Source organism: Zootermopsis nevadensis, unplaced genomic scaffold (genome assembly GCF_977971745.1).
Source record: "Zootermopsis nevadensis isolate Lab colony 2312 unplaced genomic scaffold, Znev_1.0 Znev_ptg000025l, whole genome shotgun sequence".
In the NCBI taxonomy this organism is placed as follows: Eukaryota; Metazoa; Arthropoda; class Insecta; order Blattodea; family Termopsidae; genus Zootermopsis; species Zootermopsis nevadensis.
The window spans coordinates 11,813,363-11,828,571 of NW_028259157.1; the positions used below are offsets into that span (position 1 = coordinate 11,813,363).

The 15,209-nt window shown below is 45.3% G+C and overlaps 1 protein-coding gene across 2 annotated transcripts in view; it reads left to right on the plus strand.

The window, feature by feature from the left end:
- The window catches only part of PlexA (plexin A), a 173,554-nt gene that overhangs the window by 134,535 nt on the left and 23,810 nt on the right, over nt 1-15,209 (plus strand). For both annotated transcript variants that reach the window (XM_087355990.1, XM_087355991.1), the window contains exon 7: nt 10,950-11,112. In XM_087355990.1, the coding sequence (XP_087212116.1) occupies nt 10,950-11,112 (163 nt within the window). The remainder of the gene's footprint in view (nt 1-10,949; nt 11,113-15,209) is intronic.

Below are 15,209 nucleotides of genomic sequence, written 5' to 3' on the forward strand. Positions count from 1 at the left end.
TTCATACTCTGATGACGGAGGCAGTATGACCTCTGAAACGTTGGTTAACATCAACCAGACTACACAGCGCAACAACCCAGAAGACGGAAATCTTCATCGCCCTGATGACGGAGGCAGTATGACCTCCGAAACGTTGGTAAACATCGACCAGACTACACAGCGCAACAACCCAGAAGACAGAAATCTTCATACTCTGATGACGGAGGCAGTATGACCTCTGAAACGTTGGTTAACATCGACCAGACCACACAGCGCAACAACCCAGAAGACGGAAATCTTCATACTCTGATGACGGAGGCAGTATGACCTCTGAAACGTTGGTTAACATCGACCAGACTACACAGCGCAACAACCCAGAAGACGGAAATCTTCATACTCTGATGACGGAGGCAGTATGACCTCTGAAACGTTGGTTAACATCGACCAGACTACACAGCGCAACAACCCAGAAGACGGAAATCTTCATACTCTGATGACGGAGGCAGTATGACCTCTGAAACGTTGGTAAACATCGACCAGACTACACAGCGCAACAACCCAGAAGACAGAAATCTTCATACTCTGATGACGGAGGCAGTATGACCTCTGAAACGTTGGTTAACATCAACCAGACTACACAGCGCAACAACCCAGAAGACGGAAATCTTCATCGCCCTGATGACGGAGGCAGTATGACCTCCGAAACGTTGGTAAACATCGACCAGACTACACAGCGCAACAACCCAGAAGACAGAAATCTTCATACTCTGATGACGGAGGCAGTATGACCTCTGAAACGTTGGTTAACATCAACCAGACTACACAGCGCAACAACCCAGAAGACGGAAATCTTCATCGCCCTGATGACGGAGGCAGTATGACCTCCGAAACGTTGGTAAACATCGACCAGACTACACAGCGCAACAACCCAGAAGACAGAAATCTTCATACTCTGATGACGGAGGCAGTATGACCTCTGAAACGTTGGTAAACATCGACCAGACTACACAGCGCAACAACCCAGAAGACAGAAATCTTCATACTCACCGCTGTAAGAATTACAAATCTCGATGGATAGAATCCTCGTTGAGAAGCTGATGGCCTTTCAGAAGACAGAAATCTTAAACAAATCTTTAATTACATAAATGAGGTACATTCTTGTATTTTAGAAGTCGGAAGGCAAGGGAGTAGATGCCGTTTAAATCAAGTAATGGCTGTAAAGTTTTCTTCGTTCGGTTACTTATCGCATCGCCTGAATGCGCCGACCCGCGTGGTCTCCAGGGAAATTAAATGAAAATACCAGTTTTTCATAATCCGTTTGAGTGGATTTGGTTTATACAGGCACCCCCGCCCCCCCCCCCTCCCGAAAATCGCATTTCCAGATCGCGATTGTGTGAAGTTCACTTATTGAAGAACTTTAAAATGCTTTTAGTTGAGCGGTGAATTCCACTCCCAGCCGCGACGTAACGAAACTTCTTGTGTCTTTGTCGTCGCACGTGGCAATTGATATATGAAACTATCCGAGGTTTCTCACACTTTCTGCTTTTACGAACGTTACAACAAGCTCCTGGTGTTAAATGGTCCTCTTATAACTTCCTGTTGTTGTCGATGAGGCAATATTTGTGTTTTACGTAGGCCACTCGGCATTCAGTTCCGTTCAGTGAGTTTTTATCTGACGAAACTGGTGTCAGATTTTTTAATAGCCGTGAGGTCCTAATTTATGTCTTGAGAGTCGGGGAAAGTTTCTCGCAGCGCCTTCGACAATTTTTCACTGTAAAGTTAAGTTTCTACGCTTTACTGAAAAAGGGCCATTTGTTCATCACTTAGCGTGTCTAAATCGGATCCTGTTTTCGCCTTGGCTGGTGGATGTGGTGGGATTCGTGGCTTTACTTTCGTCCGCCAAGACATCCCAGTCTCGTGCTTTGTGACGAGGAACGAAAGAAAAAACTTTCTTGTTTCTGACTCATTGGTCCAATTTAGAAATGGTCTGAAGCCATTTTGACTGTCGAAGTCTTTCGTTTCTTGTTGAACGTGGCGGTCCTGTTATTGGGATGCCCCGGGTTTAAGTCCCGGCCCCAAGGCCGGTTATCCCGAGGCTTTTCGTGGATTGCTTCAGTCCCTCCTGACATTTTGGAGTAACACTAATTAACTTCCTGGTAGCAGAACTTGTAGGTTCAGCACCGACAACACCAAAGCCCGCCACCGCCACCGCGGCCACGGTCGTGAGCCAACGTCGTCCATTTGCCATCCTCACAGCCTAACTCCCTAAGATCCATCTTGATGTTATCCTCCCATCCACTTCTTGGTCTGGCTAGTGAACGTTTTTCAGAAGGTAGCATTTCCCTTCCACATTCTTCTCGTTAATTATTTAACAATCATCTCATAATTCGACGTTGTTTAACCACTAAATAAGTAGCAAGCACGTGGTAGGTTTGTTCTGTAATATAAACTCGTTATTTCAGGTACCATTTAAAAATTGCAGACATGTTATAAGGATTGTATTTTGAAGGTAAGACCAAGTTGAAGACGTCTTTCTTCTGGGGTGTTGCTCGATGTCGTCGCCGTGAGAACCGAAAGACTCGCCTAGGATTTTCTACTACAGGCATTCTTTGTTCGTCCCCCCCTTCTCGTGTATTAGAATGGCAATTTCTTTGCAGTTCCTGTGATGTGGTCGCTTGCTTTCACTGCGCGCGGCGACACTCGGGATTCTCGTCTGCTTGGGGGGTAGGCGTGGTAGTCTTTGAGCCCCTGCTGTTGCACAGATTTACACCCTCGGCTTCCCCCTTCCGGCCACACTAATTTTCCTTGACTTTGCTGTGACGCCTAGGTTCAAGGGGCTTGTTTGTTGCTTTATTTCGCGTCATTCCCAGTGTAACAGAACGAGACCTCGCCCCCTGTAGCAGGAAAGAATACCTTTGTGAGATTTCAGGTTCTTACTGTGGCGATTAAGAAGGCGGCTTTGTCTTCTGGGATGTTGCGCCGTGTAGTCTGGTAGACTTTAACCGAAATTTCAGAGGTGCTTGCTGCCTCCATCATCAGTTCATCATCCCAGAAGAACTTTGTTCTCCACTGTCCGTCATTACCGGAACTACATAAAACACTGATTATGAACGATGAAGTCAGGGTGGATGGAATAACCCTGCAGTTTATAAGGGATGATTTATGCATATTAGAAGCGTAGGACTTATCATACTGAGATGTAAAGCAAACAGGCTGCTGCTGCCTGGATCGAACCCTACCTCGATCACAGGAAGAGGGAACAAGAAAGACTGAGCTACCAAAATATGCAGATTAAATCCCGCATGCACACATAAAAGATTTGAATTTGGAAGAAGGACGAAGAAGTAGAATGGAGTCGAGATGGGATGTGGCATAAGCAGAGGCGGAGGACGACATTAATACATATTTGCACTTGAAGAATACATCTCATCTCACGGCGAGCTGTGACATGCGATGTCTGCGGATCGAAACCAGAATTTTGTTTGTGTCGTTTGAAAACGGGTGTACCTGGAAGTGTTGTAATCAGCAGCAGATAATAAAGAATTGTGGATTCCAAAACCAGGAATTAGTGGTGTAAGACGATGAGAGACTGTGCGTAAAATCATTCTTGCAGCTGGTTTAGAATTGCGTATCGAAAATCATGACCTTGCAGTGAGGTGGAGTGACCGCCTGGTCCGGTTAAGTGAAAATTGACAGTTTATTTTTCCCGGCAATCTAAACTCTGAGGTGGATACAGCATCGTTAAATTGTGACATTTGAGGTTCTCACGAAATGGAATATGAATATGACAGCCTTCTGGGATATTGCGTCATGTAGTCTTGCAGAAGTTGACTTTCTCAGAGGGCTGTTATCTTGGAATAGTGGCATTTTTATTAATAACAGCTCGTATTAAGTGTCGCGTGTATGTGGGAACCATGTTTTATCAGGGCGCTGAGTTTTATTTTATTTTTTAAAGGTGGCATTGAGAAATTGACGGTAGGATGGTTTTGAATGCTGAGTCAGTCTGTCGACAGGAACAGATGAAAATAGAAAAAGAAGCTCCAGATAAGGCGCTACTTACCTTGAATTGGAAACAGACTCCTGCAGAATGTAAGACAGAAGTGTCTGGGTTCGGTACATACACAGAACACGTGCGTAAGAGTACTTTTCGAAATCTGCAATAATTCCCGAAAACTTTCCTTTGGTTCCATCGAGGCAAATGCTAGGACAGTGGCTTAAATTAGGCCACGACCTCTTTTTCTTGCGTTCCTGTTTGTTCTTTATTAATACTCCTATTTTGCGAGTTTGTGGTGTTCGTAATTTCAACATAGTTTTTGCGTTCATTGTCTCAACACTCTACGGACCAAATTATATTAGCCTCTTTCTTGAGCGAGTATTGTCTTTTAAGCTGTTCCCATCATCCTAGTGCACGATGGGGTTCGCGATCAGCAGGTTGACAGTACTTGGGCTAGAGAATTAGATAAAAAAAAGAAGCTCATTTCCAACGAAACCTAAACGACTTCACGCTTCATGAAGCTTCTCCAACAACGTTGGAACACGTTCTCCCGGGCTTAGTATATGTTTTGTGCTAACGTATTTTCGTTTCGCTTCTTATCTGCGCACAGTTTACACATGAAAACGCGATGCTGTACTCTGAAATGCTCCATCTAAATGCGCGTTTATTTGAGAGGCTGTCGTATGCAAAGTGGCGAAACTGGCCGATGCTTAAGCCCTGGTGGGCTGTCACCTCTCAAGCGTGAATATCGATTACATACAATTTTGATGTTGGCTCTCGTTTCTGTAGTCCGATAGCCCCGCTAATCAAATTGCAAAGAGGATGGAAAAATGGGACGGTGCAGGTTCATTTCTACCACGGGCGTGCAAACGTAATTAAAGGGCCGATTCTAGAATTTTCCCCGAGTGAAGCACCGTGAAGGAAAATTGAGTTATAGGAAAGTTTTGTTGTCGTAATTCTTTCGTCAGATGACTGGACAGGGGCGCTCGGATGTTATTAAATGGGGAGTGAGGGAGTTAGGGTTGGACGTCGGCTCTGGCGTCGAAAACTGCGAGGAATGGATACGTGAGGCCACGTAGGATTACGCGCCTCCGCGTCTTTGCCACCCCGTGGATAGTAGATGGACTAAACTGAACGTTCAAGTGTAAAAAGTCAGTAGCATTCTGGGTGTTGCTGTTATGTAACTGCTTGAAGCAGACGCCGTGAGCAGCTGGTTATGGAATCCGAATGTTTATTACCGTGTTCGTAAGAGCATGCCACGGGCCCATATCCTGATCAAAATGAATCCAGTCTACAAACTTCAGACATTTTCCTAGTATTCATTTAAGTATTACCTTTCCCCTGGTCACATCCTTTCAGATTCTGCAGACAACTTCGCGCATTTTTCATGTGGTATGAGCGTCACGCCACGGTGGTCTAGCGGTTAGAACGCTGGCCTTGTAATCCTGGGGTCTCGGGTTCGATTCCCGGCGGTGCCCGAATTTATAACTTGTGTTGGGCAAGGCCGTGGTCTAGGCAACACGGAGTTTTCCTCCGGGGGCTTCCCCGGTTTCTCCGTGGCATCCCATTCACACACAGAAGAAGGCAATGGCAAACCACTTCTGGATCATCTGCCAAGAACGTATATGAACAGGTCCCAGTCCGAGAAAAGGATGGAAGGATCCTGTTCATATGGACCTGTCGTCAGACAGAACACTACAAATAAAAAATGAGCGTCACATGTCCATTCCATCTCGCCGTCCCCGATCTAATCATCCTAATAATATTCTGCGGAGACTGCAAGTTCTGCAGCTCCTCATTATGATTTTTCTTCCCACCCTCCTGCAATTTCGTCCGTCCCAGATCCAGGTGTTGTCCTAAGCACCCCGTTCAGAACCTCACCTTCATCTCGGTCGCAGTATCACACTGGCAGTTCCTTGTGTGTGCGCGCGCGCATCCTGCCTCCATCATAGCTCCGATGACGGAGACATTTAATTACCTCTGAAACGCCGGTCAACTTTTATTAGACCACTTGGCATAAAACCCCGGAAGACGTAATTTCCTATCTGTAGTCGATGTTTGCTTTTATTCTATTTTATTTTATAGCCTCTATAATAGAAGATCCTGGACGTTTTTCCACTGTGACCTCACAGATAATATAAAGATGCTAATTATTAACATGCTTGATTGAAAACAGTTTAAAAGTAATTCTGTGTTATAGTTACTAGCCGTCAGTTGAACGTTCCTGGCCGTCTTCCAAATGGTAATTCCTCTCAGAATTTCCGATTAATATTTTGAAAGCATTTGTCGTCTCTCCCATACGTGCGTAAGTGGAAATAAGGTTGTGTATGCGATATATGGCGGTTTCTCAACTCGTTGAAACATCTGAATGCCAGCCCATCGTTTGTTCTCTCTCCCCCAGTCATCTGGGTTGTGACGCCGTCCAGGCAGAAGGGTAGATACCAAAATTTCAGAAATACGTAGTCTCCATGTTCAAAGCCGGTATGTTTTTCGGAAATAATAAATTCTTCTCGGGCTACAAGCGTTGTCAGGTGTTTGAAAGGGAAAAAGACCAAGGTTTTGAGAACCATCTTTATCCTCGTCCTCAGGGTACTGAAGTCGGACGCAGTAACGAACTTAATGGTGTTGGAAACAATTTCGTATTTACACCTAATTTCTTGCTGTCAGAAATACCGGTGTGGGATTATGGGCTCTACACTAACGCCATCTCATTCAGAGCGTCCGTAAAACTTTGATCGTGAGCCCCCCATAAGTAGGCTCAGAGCTGTTCGTGGGCAACTGTTGGTTGTTGATGTGGAGTCGTTGCAGTTCTCAGACATTGAAACAGCTCGCTGGGTGTCAACAATCAATGCATCAACAAGATCTCATCGCCGACAAACAAATTGCAGATGCCACGTGCCGCTTTTCAACAACACGTGGCTTACGGCAATACTTCCGATTGCGTGCGTCCACCGTCAGTTCCTGCCCCGTGGCATCCGCTTCGATACTTCGACGTCCAGTAAGTATGTGGATGTGTCAGGCCAAAAGAAATTTGCAGTGTCGTACTGGGTGAGATTTCGTATGAGGACGAGACTGTCTTCTGGGGTGTTGCGCCGTGTAATCTCGTAGAAATCTTCCAACATTTCAGAGGCACTAACTGCGTCCGTCATTAAGACGACTAGTGTTCTTGATGGTGGGTATTGGTTGGGAAACCTGAGGGGAAGAGACCTCTGGGGAGACCTAGACGTAGATGGGAGGATAATCTCAGGCGGGATCTATGGGAGATAGGAGTTGAAGGCGACTGGATTTTGTTGGCCCAGGACAGGGTCCGGTGGAGGGCTTTGGTTAATTCGGTGATGAACCTTCGGGTTCCGTAAGCCATCTGGTTGGTTGGGTCCACTATTTGGGAAGCCTGAGGGGAAGAGACCTCTGGGGAGACCTAGACGTAGATGGGAGGATAATGTGAGGCGGGATCTATGGGAGATAGGAGTTGAAGGATACTGAATTTTGTTGGTCCAGGACAGGGTCCGGTGGAGGGCTTTGGTTAATTCGGTGATGAACCTTCGGGTTCCGTAAGCCATCTAGTTAGTTAGTTAGTTAGTTAGTGTTCTTGATGGAACCTTAAAAAAATTAAGATGCTTTGCCCTTGGATAGGGCAGGCATGGGAAAAGACGTCTTTATAAAGTAAAACGTAAAGTCATTCCAGATGCTTAATTACCACACCGTGCAGACGTATATAGGGGAGTGAAGGTATATCCCCCCCGAGCCACGTGACATTGGGTGGGCCCCAGAGCCGGTCTGGACTTCTTGGGTAAGAGAATACTACCCGGCCGGAAATCGATCCCTGACCTGGTCTGAATCCGCTGTCCCATTTATTTATTTATGAGGTGTGAGAGAAGAATGTAACAGCCATGGGACAGTTCTTGGTGCATGAATGTCGCGTTTCCTTAGTCCCAAACGTGTACTGAAACAAAGACTTGTAAGTAAGTCGCCCTAAAGGGAAGCCCGATATCGCATTTCGTTAGATTGATATTTAACTGTCGTGTTCTTACTCGAGTTTTTAAAATACATTTTTCTGTACACGTAGGCCTAACCTTATTTCAGAGGATAGGCCCTTGGAGACTTACTAGATCCGTTCTATGTGAACAAATACTGCTAGGCTGCAGTAAACCATGTATAGAGGTTCGTTTTTACGATTAAATAGCAATAAACATCCCCTTCGGCTCCTGAGATTCATGCTTTGCCTATTGTCGTAATTACTGGCTACATGCCCACATTCACATTCCAGTTTTAACTACCTTGCGCTTGGAAGGGAAATTGTGTGTTTGTAGTTCCAGTCTATGATATCTCTGCTCTAATCTGTCAAGCTGCTGCAAAGAGGTTTTGTTGAGCGGAAATTACTGCTATTTTGAAAACTGACAATTCTGTGCCTTGACGGATCAATCTGTTTTGTTCCGTCAGAGGAGAAGCAAGAATGCTTCCCTCTGAAGACACGTCAAAAAGTAATTATGCAATTAGATTGTTGATTAGAATTACGAAATTCGGTATTCTTGCGAAATGTTGGTAACTGCCTGTGAGTCTACACGGCGTCACAGCCCAGAACAACATCGTACTCATGTATTTTATGGTCTTCTTTGCTATGACAAAATGTGCTTATGATTTCTTGACAACACGTGTAATCATCCATTCCTTTCCATTGCCCCATAATCAGCACACCCTCCGTTCTCAGGTGGAGAGGTTTGATATCTGACTTAGTGTTTCTCGGTGTAAAGTTAGCTTAGTTTTATCATAGGTCATAACGCCGCGGTGGAGTGATCACTCTTTCTGTTTGGGAAGTTCCGACGTTGAAACTTTTGCCTGAAATTGGGAGGTCCGACGTTGAAACCTTTGCCTGAAATTGGGAGGTCCGACGTTGAAACTTTTGCCTGAAATTGGGAGGTCCGACGTTGAAACCTTTGCCTGAAATTGGGAGGTCCGACGTTGAAACTTTTGCCTGAAATTGGGAGGTCCGACGTTGAAACCTTTGCCTGAAATTGGGAGGTCCGACGTTGAAACTTTTGCCTGAAATTGGGAGGTCCGACGTTGAAATCTTTGCCTGAAATTGGGAGGTCCGACGTTGAAACTTTTGCCTGAAATTGGGAGGTCCGACGTTGAAACCTTTGCCTGAAATTGGGAGGTCCGACGTTGAAACCTTTGCCTGAAATTGGGAGGTCCGACGTTGAAACTTTTGCCTGAAATTGGGAGGTCCGACGTTGAAACCTTTGCCTGAAATTGGGAGGTCCGACGTTGAAACTTTTGCCTGAAATTGGGAGGTCCGACGTTGAAATCTTTGCCTGAAATTGGGAGGTCCGAAGTTGAAACTTTTGCCTGAAATTGGGAGGTCCGACGTTGAAACTTTTGCCTGAAATTGGGAGGTCCGACGTTGAAACTTTTGCCTGAAATTGGGAGGTCCGACGTTGAAACCTTTGCCTGAAATTGGGAGGTCCGACGTTGAAACTTTTGCCTGAAATTGGGAGGTCCGACGTTGAAATCTTTGCCTGAAATTGGGAGGTCCGAAGTTGAAACTTTTGCCTGAAATTGGGAGGTCCGACGTTGAAACCTTTGCCTGAAATTGGGAGGTCCGACGTTGAAACCTTTGCCTGAAATTGGGAGGTCCGACGTTGAAACTTTTGCCTGAAATTGGGAGGTCCGACGTTGAAACCTTTGCCTGAAATTGGGAGGTCCGACGTTGAAACCTTTGCCTGAAATTGGGAGGTCCGACGTTGAAACTTTTGCCTGAAATTGGGAGGTCCGACGTTGAAACTTTTGCCTGAAATTGGGAGGTCCGACGTTGAAACTTTTGCCTGAAATTGGGAGGTCCGACGTTGAAACCTTTGCCTGAAATTGGGAGGTCCGACGTTGAAACCTTTGCCTGAAATTGGGAGGTCCGACGTTGAAACTTTTGCCTGAAATTGGGAGGTCCGACGTTGAAACTTTTGCCTGAAATTGGGAGGTCCGATGTTGAAACTTTTGCCTGAAATTGGGAGGTCCGACGTTGAAACCTTTGCCTGAAATTGGGAGGTCCGACGTTGAAACTTTTGCCTGAAATTGGGAGGTCCGACGTTGAAACTTTTGCCTGAAATTGGGAGGTCCGACGTTGAAACCTTTGCCTGAAATTGGGAGGTCCGACGTTGAAACCTTTGCCTGAAATTGGGAGGTCCGACGTTGAAACTTTTGCCTGAAATTGGGAGGTCCGACGTTGAAACTTTTGCCTGAAATTGGGAGGTCCGATGTTGAAACTTTTGCCTGAAATTGGGAGGTCCGACGTTGAAACTTTTGCCTGAAATTAGGAGGTCCGACGTTGAAACTTTTGCCTGAAATCTACTGTCTTAATAGAGATTAGCCCTTAAATTAAGCCACTCATTTCTAATTACTCATCATTTACAAATCGTCTTACCATTCGTATATTAAACTGTTGCAAAAACATTTTTAAATATACAAAAGCAACCGTGAGTGCAACTATAAAATATTTTTGATCTATATTATCCAATTTCTGCCTCTGCTGCTTTATATAGGCCACGGCCGTTTGATGCTTATGGCCGTCATCGAGAGGAACAGGGTATCGATTCTTGACTTCGTTCATTCGTTTGCTGGATAACGAAACTTTCGATCTTCCATGTATTTTTTAGTTATGGAGTTGAGCCTCGTAGGCTGGCAGATCAGTTGGATAGAACTGTGGCAGGCAGGGGTCAGGTAAGTTGACTCTTTTCTGCGGGGTCCAACTCAACTACGTGAATTAATCGCTTCTCGCGATGCTACCTTCATGGCGGTCATGACAATTTAATCGTCTGCCTACGTCGGCGACACTCCGTCACTTGTTTGAATAAATTATGCGATGTGTGACCAGGAGAAGGGTTTTTTTTTGCGAGAAGTCTGATGTTCTCTGGCTCCAGAACGAGGTTGGGATTTATGGACAGATTTTCTCAGTCACTAATGTCGTGTCATTTGTTTCTTTCAGTTGGAGCTGGTGATAGACAACTTGCCGACTCTGTCAGGACAGTTTCTGTGCGCTTTCACGGCTCTGGATAAGACGCTGATAACGAACGCCACTCGCAAGACTTACGGAGTGAACTGCACGACCCCCAGAACCGATCTTCTGCCGTCCATTCCACTGGGACAGCGTAAGTAGGCGCTGGTTCGCTGTTTTTAATTTCCCGTAAGCATGAAATAAGATACTCCCATCTCAGCACTCACGGGAATCTGCATTTGTAAGACTTGAGGTTCTCATGGCAGTGAGAGTGATCATGTTCCGGGCTGTGACTCCGTGTAGACTCGCAGGTAGGTGCCGACGTTTCGGAGAAACATACTTTCTCCATACTCAAGGTTACAGCCCAGACTGCGGGGCTAAACGATTTCACAACCCTGAAGAACATCGTCGTCGTCGTCTTCAACGCTACGAGAACTTCGAATTTCGTCTGTTTGTCAGCAAGAAACTACTCGAATGAAACCATTTTTCTTCTGCGCATTCTTCAAGTAGCAGACACTATGAAATGAGGGTTTGTAGTGAGGGCCGGTTTCACGACCACCTTCGCCCCATTGAGCGAATTCCGACCTACACTTTTTGTTTTTCCTCTCACTGTCGTAAGTCGGTTCCTTAGTTTAGGCCACCATTTCTACTTCCCCATCCATCGGTCTCTACTGTCTGATCTCCACCATCCTGAGACTTTTTTAAGGTTTTATAACTTTAGCTTACCGCCACGGTGGTCTAGCGGTTAGAACGCTGGCCTCGGGTTCGATTCCCGGTGGTGCCCGAATTTATAACTTGTGTTGGGCAAGGCCGTGGTCTAGGCAACACGGAGTTTTCCTCCGGGGGCTTCCCCGGTTTCTCCGTGGCATCCCATTCACACACAGAAGAAGGCAATGGCAAACCACTTCTGGATCATCTGCCAAGAACGTATATGAACAGGTCCCAGTCCGAGAAAAGGATGGAAAGATCCTGTTCATATGGACCTGTCGTCAGACAGAACACTAAATAAATAATAAGATGAGGTGGTCTAGCGGTTAGAACGCTGGCCTTGTAATCCTGGGGTCTCGGGTTCGATTCCCGGCGGTGCCCGAATTTATAACTTGTGTTGGGCAAGGCCGTGGTCTAGGCAACACGGAGTTTTCCTCCGGGGGCTTCCCCGGTTTCTCCGTGGCATCCCATTCACACACAGAAGAAGGCAATGGCAAACCACTTCTGGATCTTCTGCCAAGAACATATATGAACAGGTCCCAGTTCGAGAAAAGGATGGAAGGATCCTGTTCATATGGACCTGTCGTCAGACAGAACACTAAATAAATAATAAAATAAACTGTATCTACTTACTAATCGGTCGTACTTACCTCGTCTTTAGTACAGTAAACTCGCAGAGTTAAGAACCAGCAATTTCAGTCCTTGATCTGCCTGCCGAGAGACTCTAGGCTGCCGGGTCGATCCTCATGACGAGAGCAGTAATCGAACCTGCACGAGTTGGCAAGAGAACTGCACCGTGTGCAGGCAGGCGCCGGGCACTCGGCTGACAGTGGTGGCAGTTTCAGCCAGATATCACGAAACGTCGCCGCTGAGTTTTGAAATTGAGACCTGTCCCGTACATCTCATCCTCTTTGCATTATAGCCCGAATAATATTTGGCGGAGAGTACGAAGCTCATCATTGTGAATTTTTCTCCAGTCTTTTGTAACTAATTCTTCCTTGGCCTCATACGTTCTCCTAAGCACCATTTTCTCAAACACTCGAAATCGGTTCCTCCCTCGGCGTAAGAGAGAAAAATCCCAAATAAAACATCTTTATCCAAACTTGCGTTTTGTTTTGTTTTAATCGTTAGGCTACGTTCCAGGTAGCAGCCGGGAAGACGAAATATTCTGAATCGTGTGGTAACAAACTTGTTTCCAATTTAATTTCTTCGTGAATGCAATTTGCGTTCGGGTTCCCAAATATTTAAACTTTGCTGTTATCGCAGAATGTTTTACTGAGATATATGCAGTCTGCTGACGAAACATGAGCATAAAACTCGTATTTTCCTCTGTTTCGTTAAACAGGACACAAATATTAACCTGTTCGTGTTTGTAGACCCTTCGCTTATATTAGTTTTTTGTGTTTCAGATCTCACCAAAGCTATCCGTAGATTTTAATTTTAAAATCATTTACTTCCTTTGTAGTCGACTTTTCGTTTGTTTCTTTTCGCATTTGAAATCCGGACCTGGAACACTGCTTTTTTTGCGCTGGGCATTATGGGTTCTACGTGCGGTCTCGTGCCCCATAAACACGGTACACTACACAACAAACGAAAATTGAACATTCCGTAATGAGTTGCATCGGAAGTGCTTGGCAGGTCATGCCAGTGGTGATTATTAAAACCCGAATCCCGTTCTCGCAATTAATTTTTAATTTCTTTATCTGGTTTTCAGTTCCGTCGGAACATTTAGTGTGGCTGTAACGAAATTTCAAATAGGATTTGAGGTGTTCACGGCGGTGAGTCTGAAGATGGCTGTGCTGTAAATTTTTGCAAGAGATTTGATAACTAATTCCGCTTTGATCTAAGAGCACGAAAATGTTAAATGCGCAGACTGGACACCCAGTGTCTTAATCCATCTTTCATAGTCCTCCTTGCATTCGTCATGTAACGTTTTAAAAAACTTCGGTTACCGTTTAAAGTCTATCGGTAAATATATGTACCATGTGGTTAAACAGTAACTAGTGTTTGCGAGTTTCGCGTGATTCTCAGTTGACACAATTCACAATTATCAGCGATTATCTCCTTAAACAGCATCAATCTGTTGATCGTAGTAATGGAGACGTGTTTTCTTTGAGGTACGCGCTGGATTCTTAAATATTTAGTCGAGCTTTGGTTCTCGAAGGGTTATTTAAAGCAGCATTTTAGATACCACCTAATTTAATGAATGTAATAAACCATTTAGTTATATGAATTGAACCCCAGTTTGAAACTGTGTAATATATATTATAATTTATTTCGTCCAGGCAGCCGTCAGTCCGTTGTGTATCGCTTCCGATGGTAGCCATTTTGTAGCTTTAGGTGTGCAGGGGGCGTTTCCCCCTGCCACTGTTTGCCCGGGCCGCTGTCTTCTCTTTATTCGTGCGTTTCCTGTAGGAAATGTGATGTCAAGATTATAGGCATGTCTTGCCTATAAAAACAAGTTGCCGCTCCTTTATTAAAAATAATAAAATCTCAGAGGGCATGATGCCCTGCTCGTTCATGGGTCTGAGGATTTCAAAACCGGGGCAAATGGACAGCGTTTAGAGTATTTCACAAAACAGTTTAGACTAACGCTGTTGGCCTTAGGATGTAATTGAAATTTCTGGACCTTATATCTCGTTTATTCCCCCCCCCCCCCCCCCCCCGTCTCAAAGTTTTGGGACAAGTGTTTTTGCCAGCTGTGTCTTCCAAATGGCGAGTTATCCTTCTGATACGCGGCAGAAGAAAATGTGGCTGAAACAGCTGTTTATTTTTGTGTTCTAAACATTAATCATTTTTAGAAAGTTTTGAGAACAGGGCATTTTAGGCCTGTGATTGGTTCAGATTTAAGGTTCTTACAGCTGTGAAGATGTCATTGTGGGTGTTCATGGCTGCAACGCCGTGTGGACTTGTAGGTAGATACGAGCGTTTCGCAGTAGCATAATGCCACCATCTTCAGGGCTGAAATGGAATGGAGGCAGCTTGTTCCTCCGAAACGTTGATTTCTGTCCGCACGGCGTCACAGCCCAGAAGGTAACGTCTGCATTTAACTTTCTGTTACTGTGGGCCGTGCTTCTTTTCTCCGCGGTGGACGGTGTCTGCACTTTTCCGCTCTGGGAAGTAGGTTTTTGTGCCTTAGAAAATACTAAATGTTCACGCGGTGTGGGTTGGTGCCTGACTATTATACACTTATTTGCTAAGCGTTGTAAGTTCCTTGTCAAGACTTAATTTGCGAGCGTTTGGGTACTCACAGGTGCAATTAAGGCCTCTTCCACCGTATGCACATTCAACATCGTCAATTGGAGCACAGAGCAATTATAAAACTGGCGCAGATTGGAAAGTAAGTCGTTTTCCTCCGGCTGTTAAATCCTGAGGAAAAAACCCGCTATATTACGGAGGTTTGTGGTATAACTCCTGCTGATTCATGTCCTCGGCCGTGTATGGGCGTGAGTGGGTGATTGACCTGACGGTAGACTCAACAGGGACCTCTGAAACGTCGGTAAACGTCTATCAGACACTACAGCCCAAACAGTCGTCACCCTC